Source organism: Botryllus schlosseri, chromosome 15, assembly GCF_051294905.1.
Source record: "Botryllus schlosseri isolate E-star chromosome 15, Bs_hap1, whole genome shotgun sequence".
Classification (NCBI taxonomy): domain Eukaryota; kingdom Metazoa; phylum Chordata; class Ascidiacea; order Stolidobranchia; family Styelidae; genus Botryllus; species Botryllus schlosseri.
Window position 1 is genome coordinate 11,533,087 of NC_137250.1, and position 23,007 is coordinate 11,556,093.

Sequence of the window (23,007 nt, forward strand, 5' to 3'; positions counted from 1 at the left end):
TCTGGGCCGTTTCATTGTGGGTCAGTAAAATATCGTCGTAATTAATCCGCCCAACGTTGAAATAAATTCATCGAAGTCCCATAATATATTGAAACTTTCGTATTGGTAATCGCCAATCATATTGTTGGCTTACGATAGAAGCAAGAAGTCTAGCAGGCCAAGCCGCTTTGTTATTTTCTCCGACGCAAAAGGTCCCAGCAATATCTAGCGGTCAATAACGCGAGGCCCAAACCTCAATTTGAGAATATTATTCTGGTAAATAGAGATAGATTCATTAATCCATAAACGCTAAGCAGCTGCGACCAGTCTACCGGAGCCTGAGGTAATCGATTGGTGGTCTTCCTAATCTACCATCTCCATAAGCCAACGTTGCTGAAACTATTTTCATCTGCACAACATAGTAAAAATACAATATCGTACAATGAAATACACAGGACACAATGTAAAGTAATGAACAGATAGGAGAATGCTGGTTTGCGCTAATATTTATAGACGCAAGATATACGCACTATACGCATATCGTATTGTATTCAATCAAACATGTTTTCTATAATACTGCAACTCATGTAGGAAAAAGGAGTGTATAAGTCATCAGGCAACCCGATAGAATTACAATGAAAACTGCAATCTTAGATAAGTGTCAATTTTGGTCCTATGCGGGATAGGGTGTTAGAACTGAAATGACACTCGATTTTGACAGCAGCTGATGTTAAGACACTTCCCGCAGTCGCGTGTCGCTTATCCGAATGCTACCGTCATACCGTGGTAGCTGCGAGGGGTCATTGCTTCTTCATTCAAGTGTGACGTAGCCTATATCAGAGCTCAGTGAAATTGATAAGTGCACGACGGAGTGAATTTATTCAGCTGAAGTGTTAGGAAGTGCACGTGAATAGAAGACTAATAAGTGCCATGATGTAGCGGCAGTTAAATGCAAATAGAGGCTGCTCGTAAGATAGGTGTAATTGATTTTATCATGTAATAGCCCTTCTAATTGACTCCGTCTATTTCCGCACGGCAACACTGGATTTCATAGCACCAGGTAGTTGCGCTGTAGCAGGAAGTAATGTTGACCGCCGTGGTGAGCCGTGACGCATACTCCTTCTCGTAGGATTGCGGGACGCTTCTTCTCCTCCGTCATTATCCTGGTCTGCGAATCCTTTCAGATAGTGCAAAGGGAGACTGGCCAGATCGGTTTCGGACAGACATTCCATGCCTGTAAAATTCAATCACTATTATTGTGTTCACCCAGAATGCGAGGTTGCGCTAACGGGTCACAGCACTTTCGAGAAACCATCTTCACAGGAAGAAACATTCTTATTCACCACCTAGCTAGAATATATAGATAGATGGAGGCGCTCGGCACATTACTGTCCTGGACGAAACAAGATGCTAAATGTTTATCGATGATCCAGAGCAGTGGTTCCCAACCTTTTTCGACCCATCGCCCCCTTTTCAAGGTCAACACCGATCATCGCCCCCCAAATTTTGTGCACCGATAATTGGGCATACAGACTGTAATCACCGGCGGGTTGACTAAAAAAAAAAAAAAAAAAAAGGTCATCTTTCTCCGCTCAGAGCTGAAAATAACGTTTTTTCGCTCCGCATTGCTAGGTGGATGACTAAAAAAAAAAAAAAAAAAAAAAAAAAAAGGTCAGCCGTTTTACGCGTCATCGCCCCCCTATCGCCCCCTTCGCTATTTTCGCCCCCCGTCGCCCCCTTTGTCCATTTTCGCCCCCCTGTCGCCCCCTTCGTCATTTTCGCCCCCCTAGATCGCCAAATCGCCCCCTGGGGGGCGATATCGCCCACGTTGGGAACCACTGATCCAGAGTAAACTATAACGTCGTGCAGCCCTTCGCAAGCACTAGCGTCAAACAATTCTCATATTCTCAGGGATTCGCGGGTGACTTTTCATGTATTTGTAATGACCTGGCATTTTTTAACAGCTTATCTTTATATTTGCTTTTTTGTGTGTGCTTCTTCTATCAATATATGTTACAAATAGCCGCATCTACCTCTATCTTGCATTCGCCGTGACATAGGGAGATCGGGAGAGAAGTCGACTACATCCGTGTTCTGTAAACATTACTGTTATTTAGCATCAAATTCAACAGAAAAGCGAGGTCAAACTTACCGGTATAGAAAGTGCCTGAAACGGAGAGCAGAGGTTACCGAATCTTGAGGTCGTTTGGGGGTTTATGAACCCGACCCTATACCTTCTTTCGTGCCTCGTGGCTCTGCGTTTTGCCAAGCCCTTTTCCGTGGTTTCTCCTAGGATCTTTTCCTGAACGCGCATAGATTCACATTGCAATTCGCTATGCCTTATGCCAACTCTAGTGATGAAACAGAGTTTGCAGCTCCCGTTTATGGTTTCATTTGATGGGACATGACCTTAATTAACCTTAATTTCATGTTCACAAGGTTGCCGACCCCAATGCTGTACTTTACCTATGAGTTACGCTTTGTAGCTATAATTTGTATGCGCATCCATTGCCATTGATAACGTCACGCTACAATGTTTGTGCATCATACAATCATTTGCCGGCGTTGTTTTGAGGCTTCGTATAAATATTATATATTGTGACAGGTATAACAGATGCAGTAAATCTTATGATTATATTACACGAATGTATGGTAGGCTACTCAGTATACACACTAATTTTTGGTATAAGTAATTCATACAAGATAGCAATAGAATTACCTTCGGTGTTTCAAATTTCGAAACCGTCTCTGCGCGTACAAGTTTGCGCGCTGAAGGTAGGGTTTTCTTATTTTCTGCCATAATATGCGTTGTCATTCTCCTTTCCGGGAGACGTTTCGAAGTTTGTAAATTTGGAAGTGCTGGTAATTTTACACTTGATAAGTCTTCATTGTGTGATTCCGCATTCTCGCCCACTTCAGCAACTGGATTATTACCTGCAATGACGATCAACAATTGTACATTTATATATTCAATTGAGTGATCATGTGGTAATCCTTATGAGTTTTTCGGGGGAGGAGCAACATACAGTATTTGGTTCAGTTGGCCGGCTTATGGTTGATTTATAGCTTAGGTTAAGGACTAACTAAACTTGGTTTTACACACTACCAGTCTGATGCATCGACAGGTGACAAGCAATGGAGATTGAAGATCTTATAGACTTAGTCGAATATGCGGGATTTAGGGATCGCCCACATCCATTCTGACACATTTCCGTGATTTCGGTGTTCGCCAACGGCGGAACGCAATCGCCAAGAACACGCGGAATATGGAAGTAGAAGATTACACAAACTTTTGTGTTGGGTATTGGAATCAACCTTGTCTTTCACTTCATCCTCAAACGTGACGGACTGTGCGGGCAAATGATCCGGCGGCGTGTCTTCTGCCCGAGAGAAAGACATGAGATCTTGCATAACAGAATCGAACATATTGGACCAACCTTGTGTATGTCGGGCTTCAGCCCCCGTGTGCGATACATCTTCAACTAGCTCTCCCCAAGGATTTCTGAAAAAACGGATTTTAGATTACGAAATAGTTGCGCAATAGCGTCATTTGGGTTCCTGAGAAATACACATGATTGCGCGACTTTAAACAACTCAAATTCTACAAACGTATGTCTCAAAATAGTTAACCTTGGATGCTGGAAGGACGCGGGGTTCTTCAAGTTCCACTTCTTTTTCTGACCGAAAGTACCAATAAATTTCCCGTCCAAAGTCCACAGCCTAGCGGTTCTATCCGACGACGATGTGACGATTAATCCAAGAAATTCGTATTCAATGTAGTTCAGGCTCACGATTGCCATATCGTGGGCCTTCCACTGCTTCTTCAAGGGTGGACTGTCGGTCTGAAACTGAAGGCCACGTATAGCAGGCAGTGACAGGAATGCCAATCTTGTGCTCTGATACCTCTTGCAGATCAGAAACACAGAAGTTTGAGATGTCCCAAACTCTGACTGTTCCAGTCGTGTCACCTGTGATCAGTAGGGAGTTGTCTATAGACGACGCCATTCCTAAGATTGAAGACTCGGGCGTGTCCGTCGCTGAAAATTTCCCTGTACGCAAGGCATAGGTTGTAAATATGGTACCATCCAGCCAACAGATTTCACACAATTTCGGTTGCTGCAAATTCCATCGTAATTCACACACCACTCAATATAACTCACCCAAATGATGCTTATGGCCAAAAAATGACCATAAATGAATGACTCCGCTTTCGCTGCTCAGTAGAACTGCCCCGCATTTCTTGTTCTTCGACAATCTTTCTTTCGTTACTCTATTCTCCAGGAACAAAAGCTTTTCCACTGGGGTAGATTGATGTCTGTAGTATTATCATAATTCAGATGCAACAGCAACAGCCGGGTAAGTCAGCAGAGCGATTGAAGCCTAATTGATACCGCAGGGAGCATCGTAAAACCTACCCTTTCAGGGCTTTCGACTTTTTCAATACTGCGGAAATTTGTTCGGTTTCTTCGCTCCACACGATTATCGTACCGTCGTAGCTTCCAGTGGCGAGGTAATATGGGTCACAGTGGTCCATGGTTAAAATATCGTCCTGAAATAGCGATACGAGAGAATGAGAATACATAAATATCCCTTCCGCCATATTATAGAGAAAAATTGAGCAGAAGTGGTCAGTAATGAAGTACTTCCACGTTTCATAGTTTTTAGGAAAAACTAGGCCCAGAATGCTTATATTCAATTTACTTGCAAATCGATACTTCTATACTTATAGCCGAGTAGACATTTATGACGTTACTTCTACTTCTATTTGAGCTCCAACGATGACTACATTGACAAACTTCTGAAATTGAGAACCCAACATTTACACTTAATACTGCATTGGTAATCGGCTAGTATGGGTAGAGTACATAAATGAAAGGACGTCATTGTTATTGTGACGACATAGTTGAAATCATGCCACATCATCGAAATGCGAGATTACGAATGATGTTTTTATCTTCTCGGCTGCCCGCCATGGGATTGCTGTTAAGATATTGTCGTTTTCTTATTTATATCAACAGGTACCCGCAAAAATCACGGGATGCGTTGACACTTACCTTGTGCATTTGGCCGCCCTTCCAATTCGTGTTGGCGTGCACAAAGATGATCTGCAAACAACATTGAGATGAATTGCAAAAGTGATTTGTAACTGTGATCTGTGAATATATGTAATTACATCTGGATCTGAGTCGTCATATGTAGTTATTTGCCTACTCCAGCCGACGGCAAGGACTTTTTGGTCCTGGAATGACATAATTCCGGTCACTTCAGCCTCGGCGATCGACTTAAATTCATGCAGGCAGTTTCCATTTTGGAAATTCCAAGCCTATAATCGAGATTTTGCGTCAGCACAATGTATGCACAATGTGAGCATAATGCAAGCACGAGGCCTATAGGGCTTTTCTTGAATATTTACTTTTATTGTTCCGTCTCTGGCCCCCGTAAACAGTCGTCGCCAGGATTTGTCGAACGCTATACAAGTTATCTCTTCGTGCCCGTGAGCGTTGCTGAATTTCAATGACCGAACCCCGTTTTCTACATTCCATACGGAAACGGTGGAATCGTCCGCTCCAGTGACCACCTAAAATGTGACAACATAAAAACATGCATCGCGCGTATTATGATTGTAATCTGCAATAAATATTCCTGGTACTTTTGAGATACCCATTTTGTCATATTCAAAAACACAAAATATGAGGCATATGCCCTGTTATCCATATCGCTATTAGTTAATTTCTGTTCATAGAGGTGGTCAGTAACGAAGTTTCTACTCGTTCAGAGTACTCAAGTATTAGGTTTTGCCTATACTTGCACTGATTACTCAAGTGATTATGTTGTTTTACGATACTACCACTTGTACTTTACAGAGTTTTCGGCAATATTACTTACTCTGAAGACATGAGATTTCCTAGAGTCTAAAGTAGTTATGGGATATGTTTGGATCGGGTTTGTGAGTGAGATTGATACAACGATTGGGCGAAATACCCCATGTGTAACGGCAACTGGATATATATTCGATAATTGCGGGAATTTGTGGTGTCGTTGGTCATTTTGCGTCAGTAGCGAAGATGCACCCTGCACTTTCGAAGATATAGCCATCTGCGGTCGACTATACTAAATGTATATAACGGCTCGATTAAATCTACTTTTCATAACCATATATACTTGAGTTTTTGAGCTCTTCAATTCTATTTCCACTTGAAGTAGTTTTGACATGTCTTGGAAATCGCTACTTCTACTTGTAATTGAGTATAAACATACACCATTACTACTACTTACACTTGAGTACTAACAACGCTATATTTGACCATGCACCTCTGTTTGTCCAACGCTGGCTGGCCACTGATTACTAAGAACTCTAGCGGTATCGCGTCTCCTCTCAAACCTTGGGAGAAGGAGACTTTGTAGACCCTACAAGTAATTGATATTCAGTATAATGAATAGCAAAGATCATGATATTGATGAAGTTGAATTCAGTCATATTTCATTGACAAAGTGTTACCTGATGAAAAAGATCGTTGTAGATCGCGTTGCACAGAGGAGCTTCGTGTGTCGTAGGCGCTTCTGGCGGTGGTTTCAATTTACCCATCTTAAACAGCGCAATGCAGTCATTGCAGCTCACCAGCATCATGTCATGAGGTTGCTCGAAGAGGTTCAACGGGAATTCACCTTTCGTCAGAAGGAATATACTCTAGTCAGGACGATAAATAATCCACTTCAAGGCAGAAATGTGAACTTGAAATTTTGATTTCAATAATTTTTTAACTACATACCGAACATACCATTTTAAGTTCCAAGTCTAAGCATCAGATTTTGTTTCCTATCGACATATTATATATTAGTTTAATCTAAACAGTTTGTCGGATTTTGTAATTAGTCATAGCCGCGGCTTGCCTTCGAGTTATCTATTGCAATCGTATTTTTATTTGATATATATCCATAAGTCACACTACTGTGCCCAATCCCGCCCAGAAGTCATCAGCTAATAATACTGAACTGTGTAACATTGATCGATTAACTGTAGATAACCATACCATGATCGGGAATTCTTCCCTGTGGAAACGAAGGGATCTTCAGGGTAATCGTCTGTAAACAGTTCTGTTCCTTTATATCCCATATCTTGAGTATCTGCGTTGTCAGAAAGCATAATACTCGATAAGATTTTCGAAGCGAGGTCACCGTCTTTTGTGTCGGTATTATGACAACGCCGAACACGAACAATGTGCAAATACCTCTATATAAGTATGTTTCTTTAATAAGCCTGAAAAAGCTTTGTTTGTTTTACCACAGCGGGACTTTGCGATCAATATTCACGCTGCGTTACTGCCTCTTCTCTGCGCTCACAGCGTTATTAAGATTCACGGCACTCGCCAATACCAAATTTGAAATAGTGTTGTCGAGATGAAAAACTCAGCTTGCTATCAATTAACTCAAGTGAAATGTTGCTACTAATAAATTACCTGTGGATCTTTGTTGAATCTCAATACACCACTAAGGTATCCAATCCAGTTTATTTATACTTTTAATCTTAAACGCGATCATAAATCAACATGCCCTCAAAACAAACAGCAGTCGTGATAGAATAAGACCATAAACGAGAAAAACAGAGACACCTATAGGTCTACTCTCGGGTTCACATCACAAAATCACTCGACATGATAAAGATTAAACTATCTCACCGCATCTTTAGAGTAGCTGATTATTTGTCCGAAAGATCTGTTGATCGCTACATCGCATATTCCCGTGCTGTGACCCTGAAGGAGGCAAATTGGTTTCGCGTCGACGTAAGGATTCCAAATCCTGACTAGGTGATCTAGGCTTCCGGTAACCAGTACGTTCAGTGGCTTGCTGTAGTCGAAACATTCGACGCCCTGTCATTGGATTGTGAATATGCGGCAATAATCCACAGACTTTCCGATATTTGTGTTACCAAACCTTGTTGACTTTGAATATGTAGGGCTTCTTCTTCTTTTTTAAATCCATCAATACAACTGATGTGGCTGAGGAAGACGACGAGGATACGATTTGATTACCGTCAGCGACGTACATCACTCTACGTATTATCTCATCATGGATGTTTGGAATGCACTCGTAGGTGACAAACGCCCTGTGTATATTCTTGCTGTCTCTATACTCGGGATCCGCGATTAGGTCCTGTGCCACAGAAAAACTTATTTGATAAAGAGTCTATAAAACTGCGATTGCCGAAAATAGTTCGAACATCTGGCACTTGAAAACCAGTAAACCTATTACCCATACCTGATTAGGAAAAAACCATTAATGAGGACAACGACAGGTTATGTGTGCATCGGAACATCACACAGTCGGAACACATTCTATTAGTTTATTGAAGTCAATGGTACCATACAGCTTTCAGCAGTTGTCATGTACAAATATATCAGCCAGATTGGTCTAGCTTAGGCTTCCCAATTTACGAGACGATCTGGAAATCCACACAATACATGCAAATCAAATATACATACGTTGAAATAGATTCGCTGAATTCCTTGCTTCGGATTGAACGGCTTTCCAAACAAACGCGACTGTGGTGAGTGGAAATGCAACAAATGAACAGAACCCTCATCATCGCCAAAGATTAATATCGAATGCCCGTTTCGAGCTGTTTCAGAGTACCAGTAATTAACACAGTTCGGGACATCAGGGAGCGCTAAAATGGAGAAGATTATCGCAACTTATGAATGACTAGATGCAAACATCCATGTTACCATATAAGCAGAATTCTGCATAATACGGATTTGTTGATGTGTCGTAAAAGTATATCTCGCGGCTGGTAGTCGTGAGCGCGAATTTTTGTGAGTTTTTCATGTATATTGCATCGGTTACCCATGTATGACATCTCCGTTTTGCACCAGTTTCATCGGCAGCAACATTCGAAGATAGTTTATAATTCTTAAAAGATATATAAGGTATGCGTGTGAGGGAACATAGATTTATCTCCTGAGAACGCAGTCATTTGAGTCTACAAACATAAATCGATTTAATCACCTTGAGCAGTCTTAATTCGGTATCCCAAACACCAATATCACCGACTTTACTGACATTGACAATTCTTGTTGGATTTTCAACCAAAAACATTTTTGTCGTCGTCTCTTGCTAAACAGAAAAGTTGTCATTGTGTGCGGAATCACGCTGCTGCAATACACTCTGTATAGTGGATTTACCTTGTTATGATACGACCTTTTCACAATAGCTTCCGCTGTAAAGGGTTTTATTTGGGATGTCATCTGAATGTGCTCGACTTCACGCATCTGTAGTACCATGTATGTACAAAATTCGTTCCAATCCACGAATCCATCGCATCCTGTATCAACCTAGAATACATAGAATGGCAGTGTTGTACTTGGAATGCTACACGATACAGGTAGTTTCTCCACGCACCCAAGAAATTGCCAGGAACCTAATTTTATCCAAACCTAGAGCGTCCCTTCAACACCAGATATGATGGTGATGCTGTTATGTTTTCCGTATCAATGATTAGAAGTGTAATCTACAATGTACTGTACATATAAACATATTACATGGACTATAGACCAGAGATCGGCGCTCACTATGAGTATACCGCTGTATGTTAATTATTCTTAGTTGTGTCGGTGAACAAAATCCATAAAATAATTCTTGACTATAATATACGCTTCAGCTGGGGTATAAAACGCATATACCTTGTAAAATAACATTTCCATTTGATCGTTCCATTTTTCTGTCCCCAACATTTTGGATACTATGTCTTTGAACTCTGCTAATGTCTTCTTCTCTGATTGTTGGGAATTGTCTAGAAGAAAATATTCGCATGTCTGATATGCGACGTGACGCGAGCGTTAGCTTGCTATCGTATAGGAACAGACCTTGGTCATGATCCGTCTTTTTCGGTTGGAAAATTCTAAGCAATTCCTCCAAATGTTTTCGTGTGATATGCTCTTCTAGTCTGATACTGCTGTCAGCGCTGTGATAAAGGAATGTATATCTATTTCCTTGGAGTAACCCTGCTACGCACGGCTCGGGCGATTATATATGACTTGGTTTTGACATCGAGGCCACTATATAATCAGTTATCATTTCCCTCCTACTGTGTATATATTACCTATCAGATATTGAATAACGATACGATCAAGTCTATATTATCCATTGTCACACACTAATCACACACTTGTATAGGAATTTCTGATTCGTAGGGTCTTTACCTCACATTCTTAGAGCACGTATCAAGGTTTCAAATGCTTAGTATAGAGGCAACAACAACAGCGTTAAATATACACATTATTGTAATTTCTTATATACTTTCACAGTCCACAAAATGTAATGAGTCTACGTTGCCAGCATTCATAACAGCTTCGCCTCAAGAATCGCATATAGACAGATTGTACCTATAAAGTTTCCTAGCTAATTTAGCAGACTGTAATCCGCTAATTAGTGGATAGATCCCACTCATCACCAGATGCCTGCATATAGGTTCGGAGACGCAGTCCAATAAAAGTACTTACTAAGTAATCCTAACCTTCAAATGTCTTATTATATTCATATAGTTGTGTCGGCAACAGAATGGTAATACTATTATTTTCATAAAAACACAGAGTAACATCACCAACCTTTTGTAGCTGTAATTACTCGACGTATCGCTCATTCTACTCGATATTGAGTTGAAGGAATTCATAACCATTACTTGCGAGAACTATGATGTTTAGAAGCTTAGGCCTACATTCTCACGTCAAAGGACTATGTATAATATCTACAGCTAAGTATTCTTGAGCTTTTGTACTCGCGCGTTCCAGAAGCTAAATTGAATACCTGCTCCGTTATAGGTTTGTTAGTATTGACTATATATCTATATATTCTATCTCTACATTCTACGCAGAGGCTCTCTAACTTATGTGATCAATTTTCGATTCAACTATGAGCTGAGAGCAATCATTCTTCATGGATTATCAGGCCTCCTTATTTTGGACTCTTCACTATTGTTCTCTTGAGTGCTACTTGAACATACTCGATCTTATACGACATCGCTTCAATTAATATACGGGAACTTGACTATATTCCATTAGCCGTGTGTAATACCTATTTCTAAAAGCTCCATGAAATCGCTCCTTTTTTCGTTATAGATATAGCGACTTATCCGGGTCGTCAAAGGTTTGATTACCAGGCTCGATTTCGTTTCACGTAGGTCCTAGAACATCACCTTACCACCAGTCAATATTGCTATTTGGATTAGATATGACTGACACCAGCAAAGCAAATACTATTCGAAGGTGTGTCAGGTCATTCGACGTAAGATGTGAAGCCATTTGAATTAATAAATGAGCGAGGATCTACTGTGTAAACGTCTACCGACCATTGCAATAAGGGGTTTTATGGGGTATATATATCGGTTTTATCGTTTGCCTATACATCAGCGATTCCATATAACTGAGCGCCGTGACACTTCCCTAGCGGCGGCGCCGCCACGGTATTTTAAGGTTCTTGCATCTTGTGTATTGGGAATGCAAACACAACATAATCACCTAATAGTCAGTCAATATATAGTGGCTAACGGACGATTTAACTCAAACACAACCAAGTCCCGCCATCCGCTTCTACGGTGCTGGATTTCATTTTATAGAGTATAAGATAGAACCTAAGAAATGTGACAAAATGGATGCTTTGTTACAACACACATGCGTGTAGAGTAGAATTCACCACATGCTTTTCACCAGAGTTAGTTAATGCCGGGATTATTGCACTGGGGTCCACGTACCCCTTATGGTCCGATAACTAGTGTATGGGGGTCCGTGAATGGCGATTAGGGCTCTTCAAAAATGACTTTTTTTCTCAAATCGTACTGGCTACTTGATAAAATTGTTAGGTTTGCATTCAATATGCTGCTTCCAAGACAATTTGGAATCAATGGTGACGCCGAGATATTTTGCTGAGTCACATAGTGAGATTTGTTTATGATTGATGTTCACAGTGAAATTATGACTGGCATTATTTAAAACGAGCATCTCGGTCTTATCTGCATTCAAACTTAGTTTGTTTGCTTGGAGCCATCTCGACACTTTTCGGAGTTTCCTATTCAAAGATGCATGCAAATCATCGACAGTGTTGGAGGTTATGAAGAGGTGAGTATCATCAGCAAATAGCGTTGTGCGGAATAAACATGCATTAACAATGTCGTTAATATAAATGAGGAAAAAAGTCGGTCCAAGGACTGAACCTTGTGGCACTCCACAAGTTATATCTCTGGTAGTCGTTCTTAATGTCCCCAGTTTAACAAATTGTTTGCGGTTTGCCAGGTAGCTTTCAAGTAGAGTTGCTGCAATACCCCTGATTCCATAGTGTTCTAGCTTGTATCTTAAGATTCTGTGGTTAAATGTGTCGAAAGCTTTGCGGAGATCGATAAAAATGCTGCAGCCACTTTCTTTTTGCTTGATGGTTTTGTAATAGTCCGTTACAATTGATAGTATTGCATGGTTGGTGTTGTGGTTTGATCTGAATCCATGCTGAGACGGAGACAGTACTGCATTCAATTCAAAAAAATTCAAAAAAACAATGCCGATATTTCAGACTTGGAGGACAGATTCTAGCTTTCGGATTGCCAGAAATCCTACAGTCGCTTACGCAAAACAATTCTCCACTCCAGCCTCAGCGAAGCGGAACGAAGCTGCAAAATCGGTCGTTGCCGTTCCATGTTCAATTTCTATAGTGAATGCTTAATCGGTTGCGCAACAATGGCCAATACGCTTTTGCTGTGCGCTGCTTCTCACCTGCTCCCAGACGGCATCGTTGCGTCACAATACCAAACTCCGCTACCATCCAACATTCGAGTCTGATTTGGAGGGGGGGTTCCAGGACCACGAGCAGAATAAAATTTATATTTTCGCAATCAGTACCACGGTAGCTTTCTATTGATATTCGTTTTATCAAATTTGATGCTCGGCAAGCCGGTCAAAAATTATCGTCAAATTGCCTCTGGCCACATGGAAAGTGTGATGTTGATCAATTTCACTGAGCCGTGAGATTTGCTTGTCTCCACACCATATAGGACACTATGCTGTTATTATCCCCGAACTAAAAATCATCAGCGTGACGGAAATATGAAATTGCTAGGAAGGGTTTTTTAATGTCCTTTCAAAATCTAAGTTGTTTTTTAAAACATTTATTACGAGGTGGACTTTTTGGAGTTAGCTGTGGAAATTGACAGATTTAAGAGACTGGTACGGGTACGAATCAATAGACACTTCGTGACCTTTGACACGAACCAATCAGGTTGCAGCAGGATGTAAACAAAGAACAAGGCCGGGCAAGCTTACTATGAGCTCTTATGGAAAAAGGTTGAAAAATGAAGGATTTAAGCAAATTTACGTTGAATTTGGGATGGCTGGCCTTAATGAATAGTAATAGCGTAGAGCTAGTATGTAGTTGCAGCTTTTAGTGTAGGATGAACATGAATGGTGTTAAGTACGCATCAGCGTGCTGTGTCCAAATGCATAGATTTTTGACAACTTTTCGGATTAAGCGACGATCGTTGTATACTATACTATAGGATTGTGGTAATGCATATTTTGACGATTTCATAGGCTCCCGGTCTCGAGCGAAATTTTCAAGCATATCTCATGTTCAGAAATATATGCTATAAAATACAGCTGCTGCCACACATCACAATTTTGGTGCATTGAATATGAAACTTGAAAGCTATGAAGATTCTATCGAATTTCTGGATTTGAGTGGAACAGCATCGTCTTCTAACACCGCGTAGAAAGCTACGAAGTATTTCATGGAGCGCTACGTACACGACTTGGGGACAAAGATTGAGGAGACAATCCACTCTTTGTGGAAGCAATATTCTAGTGAACAGCCAATGTTATCGCAACTTGCGGAAAAATGAGATATCACACTCAATGGAAATACACGTTCTCAGAAAATCCATTATCGATTCGTCTTGCACTTGTAAGACAGGGTAAGTAAGGAAAAAGACATTTTGACAAAGACTCCTGCAATAGATATTGTAACCATGATTTATTTTCACATTAGGTTCTGATATATGCTCTCATGCAAATGCATTGATTAAGACAATACAGCACCTGAAGCTACAAGGACTATCTTGTGATTTGCATCAGCATCAGCATCAGTGAGCTCGATCGTGATTGACAAGCTATCTCTCGACGTACTCGCAACCGATCAACTCCTGCCTCAAGGTAGATTTTGGTGTATCTGGTATCTTCAGTTTTTTAACATTCCACCAAACACAAATAATCCTAGAACATTTTCACCTGGAGAATTGTTCATTCAACAAATTGGGCATCTAAATGAGCTTCAATGCACACCACTGGAATATAGTATGAATAGACTAGACATGCAGTACACATTGACCATGGCACCGCGCAATTACGATCCGTAGCATGCTATTAGGCATTACGATATTCACAATGGAACTGAATTTTCACAATTGCCGAATATGTTGCGTCAATCATTTGTAATTTTCAATCTTGAATTAGAGTAAGCAATTAGTCCATATTTGGTTAGTTGATACACAATGCTGCATAGTATGACACCAGACAAAATTTTACACTTGATTCTTCCGATCAGCTGTTCAATATGAATACGTTGTCTCGCCATCTTTCTTGTTGTGGCATTTGACAGTGTGCCAAATCACGTGCAGGAATATTTAAATCTAGATTCAATTTCTTGATTTCAGAACTAATGGTGAATCCCTTTTCTGTCATGATAGCATTTCCTGGTTCACCATAGCTGAACTCCATCATTTTCTCACATTTCTTGTAAAATTTCGATCTGAAATGGTCCCTGTGAACATAGTTCCTGCACAAAAATAAGTGCACCACAATCCATCAATCCTTTCAAAGTTATATGTGATTTATTGACAGTCAACAATCATTCTACTTTTGAGAAATCATGAATGAATGCAAATGGTGCCTTTTTAAGAACCACATATCTACCTGGCCAAATCGAAATTTAATGAAGCAGTTACATACGGTTGACCCAATGGTTTAATACTATGCTTACAGCAATACTATAAATTTGACGTCAGTGGTATAAGTCGGGCAATTCAGAAAGAATTTAATGTAGTCTAGCATAAAATTTCAGCTTCTCAGCATCTTTTGACATTATGATGCTCCTCTGAGAACTGAACTTCACTAGCAATAATTGCCCTTCAATTTGTAATTTTCCTGGACGAGTTTCCTGTTTTGTGCTTCTACTTCTTCCAGAAATTTGATTTTCTTGCGTTTTATCCATCGACTTCCTCTTTCTGCAGCTTCATAAAAGATATCCATCAAACCTGCACAAAATATATAATATGTTTATTTTACAGAGCAACACTGCTGTGCAGGCACCCATCAAGGCATACTCGTTCGACTCATGCAACGTATCACCGCTACCAATTTCAACTATTCATCTCATTATTGAATATATTGCTCTCAACAATTTCAATCCATTACACACCATCAAGCAACAAAACTGGAGTGGAATAAAACGAGACACACACCAAGTCGATTGTGGCATCAAGTGTGACTGCATTTCAGATTGGACTCATTTTGAAACACAGAATTGTTTCATCTATTCTAAATTATGTCACGATTCAATATTTTTGGTACAATAATAGATATGTCATTTGAATAATAAAATGAGAATTCAGATGACTACAAGGAAGTCCACATGCCTTTATCCAGATTTTACATTCTTCAATGCATGTTATTGGCTCTGGGAAAGGTACAAGCGCACACCAGGAACGGTCTGGGTAGCGATCTCCAAGTTACACAGGCTATTAGCATAGTAGTTATCCGGCATTTGTCCTGATTGATTCAATAAATGAGCTAGAACAAAAAATGACGATTTCAGCTGGGAACGGATCATGTTGCCTAACATATATCATATTAATATGATCATTGAATATGCAGACAAGTGTTCAGTGTAACAGTTATTTGCTAGATAATGATGCAGACTGTAGACTGTACTATATACGATTCCATAAATAGAACGCATATAACGCCAAGCCCACATAATGAATACCCCACATATCCTGACTCAAGATTAATCTATGGCTATTCGGTACGACAATCCTATAGTATACGACTAAGGATAATACAGCAATAGTTGCTTCATCCGAAAAGTTGTCAGAAATCCATTCATTTGGACATACCATGCTGATGAGTGCTTGCCACCATTCATGTTTATTGTAGGTTAGAACACTGCAAATACATACTAGCTCTACGTTATTACCGTTCACCAAGGCCAGCTATTCCCAATTCAATGTAATTTTGCGAAAAACCTTCATTTTTCAACCTTTTTCCATAAGCGATCATAGCAAGCTTGCCCGGCCTGGTTCTTTGTTTACATCCTGCTGCAACCTGATTGGTTCGTGTCAAAGGTCACGTAAGTGTCTATAGGCCCATTTACATGACGGTTTAAGTCAGCTTCGAAGCTGACTCGTCGATCCGACTCTCTCGTATTCGATGAAGAGAGAAAGGCAAACTGCTTCAAGTCGACTCGAGCCTCAAGCTGTTGTGTAATGTGGTTTACGATCGGCTTGAGCATTCGACCATCGGCGTCCGGCGATTTTCGTTTGACGGCGCTGGGTTTTGCCGCGCGGGCTCTTGGCATCGTAATTCGTGTTTTTCATCTGATGTTGAGAAATTGGGAAAACATGGCAAGGAAAAGTGGAGCTACTTTGTAAGTGCTCGCTTGTTTACGATGGAATATATATGTAGTACACCAGTACCGGTGTAGCAACCGTGCTCATTTACGGCAGTTGTATTAGCGATTCCCTATGTGTTCTTTGATATTTGGCTGCGACGCTTCGATCTGTAGTAGCCTAGTTGCTGTCATCAGCTACATAAAATGGCTTACAAGGTAAAACGTTGCATCTGTATTTCTACTTCTCAGACTACAGTTCGGAAGAGATGTGGATTGTACCGGTACTACAATTCGACTACGACATGCATAGTGAACTGATGGAAGAAGCGGCCTTGCAGTGTGCTATATCGATACGGGAATACATGAACGATTGCTGCATTTCCTACATACTGTTCCACTGGATAAACTGATGTGAGCGCGCGTGTGATGGGATGGAGCTGGTGTCTCTCCCGGGAGGATGATATGGAGATTTGTGACTCTCCTGGTGATGATGAAGCGCAGCGGTGTTAGGATTATTGCTTTGTTTTTAGTTCTGAGTTCTGGGTTATAGTGTTCTGCTGATATGATGCGGTCGTGCGGGTGTTCACGATTTTCAGCTTGCCGTTTTGATATTGTATTCATGGTAGCCTATGTGTTTGTGAGGGTGCTGAAATTGGCACTTCTCAAAGTTTAATTGGTGGGTAGCAATTTAGTAGTAGTGCTCTATATTGCTCTTTATGACAGTTTTTATAGACATTCTTGGTATTGTTAACTTCCTATTTGGTATATCATGCCGACAAGATGCTGCAATAAAATCTCTGCAGTAGTTGTTGTATCGTGACTCTTGAGTCACCGGCATACATGGGGTAGTCTGTTGCAGAGGAGCGGCCGAACAACTAGAGGCCACATGGGGGTTGCAAGTGGGTCACTTGAGTGTTAATGACCGTATTTTAATCGCATCGACAAGTGATGCCTGAAATATCAAAACAGTCGTTACTCCCGCCTATACTCCACGGCCCATTTTCTATGACGCCGAAAAAGCTAGCTGATAACTTATACTTGTTGTTTTCCTCTACAATACTTGTCGTTTTCCTCTACAATCATGATATAAACAAGATTATTTTCCTCTACAAATATCGATGTTATGAGTATCTCATCATCCTCGTTAATTTCGAGGATAAGAAACGTTTCAGAGTACGACCAAACACACATTGTCGTTGTACCTTTGCCCACCAAACTTACTACGAATATATATTTGTAAGGGGTAAAGCGACACCGGGTCGTCCACGATACAGCTTCCTGATGGATCATGTAAACAGGGCCCTTTAACGAGTCAGCTTGGAGATGAGGCGTGACGTCACTGGAGACGACTTGAACGCCAAGTCGAGTCGAACATGTAACCATGCCTAATGAAACGTCGATCGTTTGATCGTAGTGCACTATGATGCAACAGTAGGGTTAACACACGTCCGCCTTTAGGAGAGAGAGAGTATAGATTACTAACCTACGGATAGATACGCAGGTCCCGTCGTTACGCTCCGGCAAGCAGTTACACTTGTTGCTGAGCAATCTAAAAGCGGCATATTTGGTGGTGTTATAACTTGCAACCCGAGGAGTGAAATTTAATGAAACTGGTCTTAATTGAGAGCTGCTGTCGCACTGGTTCTGAGAATACAAATTAAAATCTTGTCGGGGAAAGGGAACCACGTCAAAACATCCCCTGAAATATAAAAATCGGCATTGTTCTGAACAATCGCTTGATGAAATTGCAATTGTTACGTTAATCGTGTTGCGGTGGTGTCATTAAGCCCATTTACATGGCCGTTTGGGTCAGCTTCGAAGCTGACTCGTCAATCCGACTCTCTCGTTTTTGAAAAAGAGAAAAAAGCAGACGGCTTCAATCCGTCTTGAGCTCAATCCGTTCCGCAGAGTCGCTTGGAGACGGCTTGAACACAGACTACAGCAACATACCAACATTTCATGTTCATATTTCACGAAACCGGCACGTATTTCAACTGGGTGAATGTGAAAGCTCTATCAGTACATGATACTGCTTTTATAATGGGCACGTGGTCTTATTTGTTCAACGTCACAACTTTGGTTTATTAGCAATTTTATCAGTTCAATACACCACAAACAATGCGATACAATGAAAAGAAAGGAAGATGTCGAAGCGACTAGGAGTTGTCTATGGAATCGGGTACAGCCAACAATATAACTTGCCCAACTCACTATCAGAAAGAATATATATACGGTGTATTTGGTCATTCTAGGATTGTGTTGAAGTATTTCTGGATATCTCAACTGCCGTAGCATATTCCCGAGATGCGATAAACATGACCATGACCATGTAAACTCGATCACTTTGGCAAGCCGTCTCATGACGTCACTCCAAGACGACTTGGCTTCAAGACGACTTGACCATGTAAATGGGCTTATTGTTGGAACAATGCCGATTTTCGGATTTTGAGGGCTGTTTTGAGGTGGTTCCATATCGCCGTCAAGATTTTAATTCGTATTTTTGGAATCAGTGCGGCAGTAGCTCTCGATTAAGACCAGTTTCATTAAATTTCAGCCCTCGGGTCGCGAACTATAACACCACCAATTATGCTGCTTTTAGATTGCTCAGCAACAAGTGTAACTGCTTGCCGGGGCGTAACGACGGGACCTGCGTATCTATCCGTAGGTTAGTAATCTATAGAGAGAGATATCAAATTTATTCTCGTCTCCACAATCTAGATGCTTTGACCATAGTCGTTTACAGCTGTGTTTTGACGACAGAGATGCGATACAGCGTTTAGGTAAGATCTAGTATGCACCACCATTATTTTTCTCCTTCCAGCTCTCTGGCCCCAGTAGTGTATGACTGGCCAGACGAAGACCAGCTCCCCTTACCAGGTTACGAATTCTCAAGTGAAAAGCTCAACCATTTCGTATCACAAAAGGGAAGAGAGAACTTATGCAACTATTCACAGCAGTGTATGATTACCGAGTCATGCCATACCCATTCGATGTGAAAATGGTTGGCATGCAGCTGTTTAACCTGGATCTGCTAGGCCATATTGGAAGTGACCCTGGTGTACCGTAAAGGCAATTTGCCGACGTTATGGTTATTTTGCTAACAGATGATGAAGCTAGATTGAAACTACATATATTTAACATCTAAACCTTGGCGAAGTGTGCAAATGAACATGAATAACATCTTGAAAAGAAAGGGACCGGGTTGTACTTCGAGCAGCGAAATCATAAAGCTAGCCGCCTGTAACCGCATTCTGCACAGTTGACCAAATTCACCAAAATGGGACGTTATTCGCATATGGTGATATCAAAATAGGGTCGTTTGAGTAACTCATAGAATGAAAATCCTATGTAGTATCGTATCAATGTCATTCGACGCATTGAATCTTTCTATGCCAAAATTTGAGATTGACAATTGATCCAACTGAAATAGAAGCTATTTGTTGGTATCATTCTCCCGTTCTAGCCTTCCGTCAAGTGTCAAATCTTCAGCAAAACATATGTGATCGATTAATGGGTTTGTTGAAGGTATCGTACGCAGCTCATACTCAAGAATAAAATGATATTCAATGATCCCGATATTTTTGTTGTATTTGTATTCCTTGAATAAAATACTACTTCTTTTGTAGATAACTATGCCCATCGTAGATGTTAGAGAGCACATTGGTATACTGACGTAAAGATTTGAAAATAAAAGTGTGATTTATTTCGTCTCGATATTGCCTTCTTGTGACCCGTAGAGTTGGCGAACCCTGCTGTGGACTGACTGGTTGGATCTGTCTCTTGGATCTATAGCAAATCATCCACGTCAATGCACAACCTGTCACTCGTTGCTCAACGGAAATCTTTTGCCACGGAAATTTAGATGGGACAGAGCTGAATCTCATATTCTGCCTGCAGCAATGCGTTAGAGAGAGAGAGAATCTTTATTCGTCTACATTATACATATCAACGTCACACAACAAAAATGAAAGACAGTGAAATGCGACATGCAAAAGGTAGACGGAGGCTCGAGCCTTCAGAGTCTTCAGAGCCGGGCCACCCTGGACAGGGGCAATTATCACAGTTGATATAACTAGAATAAAAAATAATGTCTCCTACGTAATCTTGTATTCTCTGAGTGATTTAGAAATGTAAATCACAAACGGTACAGACAAAGAGAATTTATTGCTTCGTAGAAAATGAACAAATTTGACCGGAAATCATGATATCACATGTAAAGGTCTTACTACTCGTCGCCATCACAGCATTGGTATAATACAGGGTATTCATATTCATTTTACCATAGGATAGATAGTCCGCAAGGCTGCAACCGTATGAGATAATATAAGAAGAAACACAAGTATATAACTATCGAATGTAAATGTTTACATTCCATGATATAACTATAAACAGCAGTCTGATGTTGGAACTTGGAAGTGAATGGAAATAACTGTAGGAAATAACAAGTTTCACACAAATATGCCGGTGTTACCCAAACCTTGAAGAAAATCTTTTCCATATTGTGAATCCAATCCTTCTTTAGCTTCCTGATCGAAGGAATGCGATGAAAGCAACCATTTTCCCGAAGTCATTATTGCGCAGCGCACATAAGGATTAGGGACGCAACAATGAGAGTGTGACTATAGTGTGGCACACCTTTCCCCCTTTCGACCTCGTTTTTCCATGCTATATAGACAGGCACAGCTCTGCAACTACAATGACCTACGTCACGCCCCTTCAAAAGTGATGAGTTATACGAAACGTATGCTCCGACAACTGGCCAGCCTTTCGTAACAATGGCGCCGCCCATGCGCAGCGAGTGAATGCTGAGCTTAGAGCGGGATAGCCACGGATACCAGTTTTGGAGTCTTTGGTCCGACCCAGCCGGGCATTAAATCCACGACCTACCGATCAAGAAATCTGACGCAGGAAATAAAAAAATGTCCTCCGACGACGCCCAAACAATTGTAAGTACACTGTACGTACAGGCATATATAAAAACGTCATAAATGACGCGAAATCTTGGGTCTGAAGCACAACATTTGGAGTAGGCCTACTTGAAGCATAGAGTTTAACGCAGAGCGAATGTTTGTAGTTGTATAATTGTATATCTGACTCCAAGATGTATTATTGACTCCAAGAAGGTTGCGTTTACAATTCGCTGCGTGTTTCTTCTTTCGTTCGACGAACCGGCGTAACCGCGCCGTACGGCCTTGTTGGCTGACGTACCACGAAGCCTGTCTATTGGACACGTATTCGATGGATCACACTGACGAATATATTTTGTTTCTGTCTCCACGACTTGTAACTTTATTGAATCACGTACGACAAAGTAACGGACTTCCGAATCAGCGAAATATCAAGAATTGAATGACGGTCTCTCCTAGCCACGAGAGAGTACATGCCAAATTGTTATCTACGTTCACACGATAGAATATACGACTTACAAAGGTCTTATCGGGTTCCAGTTCAGATAATTATGTAAGGTTTACCAACTCCTTATCGAATAATATTTAAATGGCGTTATACCAATATACTCCGTTAAAAGTTCCCCCTTCCCACCAAAATAACTTGGTGCAAAAAAAAACGAGTATATTGGTCAAAATCTCAAACCTAGGGTCATACAACATATGGACTGGGGCTAATCATAGGGACTGGAGACAGGAAACGATTTTATATGCAGGGGCAAAAGTAAACTAATGAAACGAAATACCATACAAGCGTGACAGCGTGGCAAGCGGGTCAATCGTGGCAAGCGTGTCAAGCGTGGCAAGCGGAAACCCTATTTTACATAACCATCTCAGAACGACTCGCAATATCATCGTTCCGTCCACTGGCAACTGAAACTCAGATCAACAATAGTTAGCGCTCAAACAAAACAAAGAAATAAAATACATAATTAAACCAGCACAAACGCGTTACAACCGTGACATTACAGATCACTTCGCATGCACTAACAACAAATTAATGAAAATGTATAATAAAGAGCAACAAAAACTAAAGTACTACAATACAATTCATAGACAGAAAAAGTCTATGTGCACTGACGAATGCCATCAACGTGTACGCAAGGCCAACATCATAATTCATCCAGCAATCATGCTTCAAAACCCACAGAACATGCCATTCACTGTCATTCACTTACTTCTTCTACTTTCTCATCATTACTGTTAACCCCTGGCCAACGGGATCAACAATCATTCCTTCCAAATCCGTGTTGCTCGTACGTCTACGTAACAACAGAGGGCTGATGACAATCCCACAATCCTTCTACAGTGACCATTTCAAATATGACGCAAGCGACTACAAACGGGCCTACACGAGACTAACATATTGGTGTCAGCATTTATCATTACAACGCATACTTCAGCAACGAGCTTCGGTGACCCCACCTCACATTCTACGACGGGG

At 40.9% G+C, this 23,007-nt stretch overlaps 1 protein-coding gene and 1 long non-coding RNA gene across 4 annotated transcripts; one reads left to right on the forward strand and one right to left on the reverse strand.

Annotated features, from left to right (window-relative positions):
• Window positions 1-369: 369 nt before the first annotated feature.
• On the reverse strand, window positions 370-11,118 carry LOC145457183 (cilia- and flagella-associated protein 337-like). 3 transcript variants are annotated; one of them, XM_080335356.1, is made up of 24 exons: window positions 10,581-11,118; window positions 9,840-9,937; window positions 9,657-9,766; window positions 9,159-9,308; window positions 8,983-9,090; window positions 8,703-8,886; window positions 8,460-8,644; window positions 7,912-8,130; window positions 7,656-7,847; window positions 7,011-7,104; window positions 6,479-6,645; window positions 5,393-5,557; window positions 5,153-5,302; window positions 5,034-5,084; window positions 4,395-4,528; window positions 4,140-4,294; window positions 3,883-4,028; window positions 3,610-3,827; window positions 3,417-3,481; window positions 3,270-3,356; window positions 2,699-2,913; window positions 2,132-2,281; window positions 2,013-2,073; window positions 370-1,213 (listed from the first exon to the last, which is right to left on the reverse strand). In XM_080335356.1, the coding sequence occupies exons 1-24, from the start codon at window positions 10,649-10,651 to the stop codon at window positions 1,002-1,004; spliced, it is 3,387 nt and encodes a 1,128-aa protein (XP_080191482.1). In that variant the 5' UTR covers window positions 10,652-11,118; the 3' UTR covers window positions 370-1,001. The 3 variants fall into 3 exon arrangements, with proteins under 3 accessions (XP_080191482.1, XP_080191481.1, XP_080191483.1); XM_080335355.1 differs by having other exon boundaries at window positions 3,270-3,359; window positions 10,581-11,116; XM_080335357.1 differs by lacking the exon at window positions 10,581-11,118 and adding an exon at window positions 10,359-10,482 and having other exon boundaries at window positions 3,270-3,359.
• Window positions 11,119-11,143: 25 nt separating this feature from the next.
• Window positions 11,144-17,422, forward strand: LOC145457191 (uncharacterized). Its single transcript, XR_013920804.1, has 5 exons — window positions 11,144-12,086; window positions 12,532-13,924; window positions 13,999-14,162; window positions 15,296-16,653; window positions 16,867-17,422. It is a non-coding gene; the product is annotated as an uncharacterized LOC145457191 (long non-coding RNA).
• The last annotated feature ends 5,585 nt before the right edge of the window (window positions 17,423-23,007 follow it).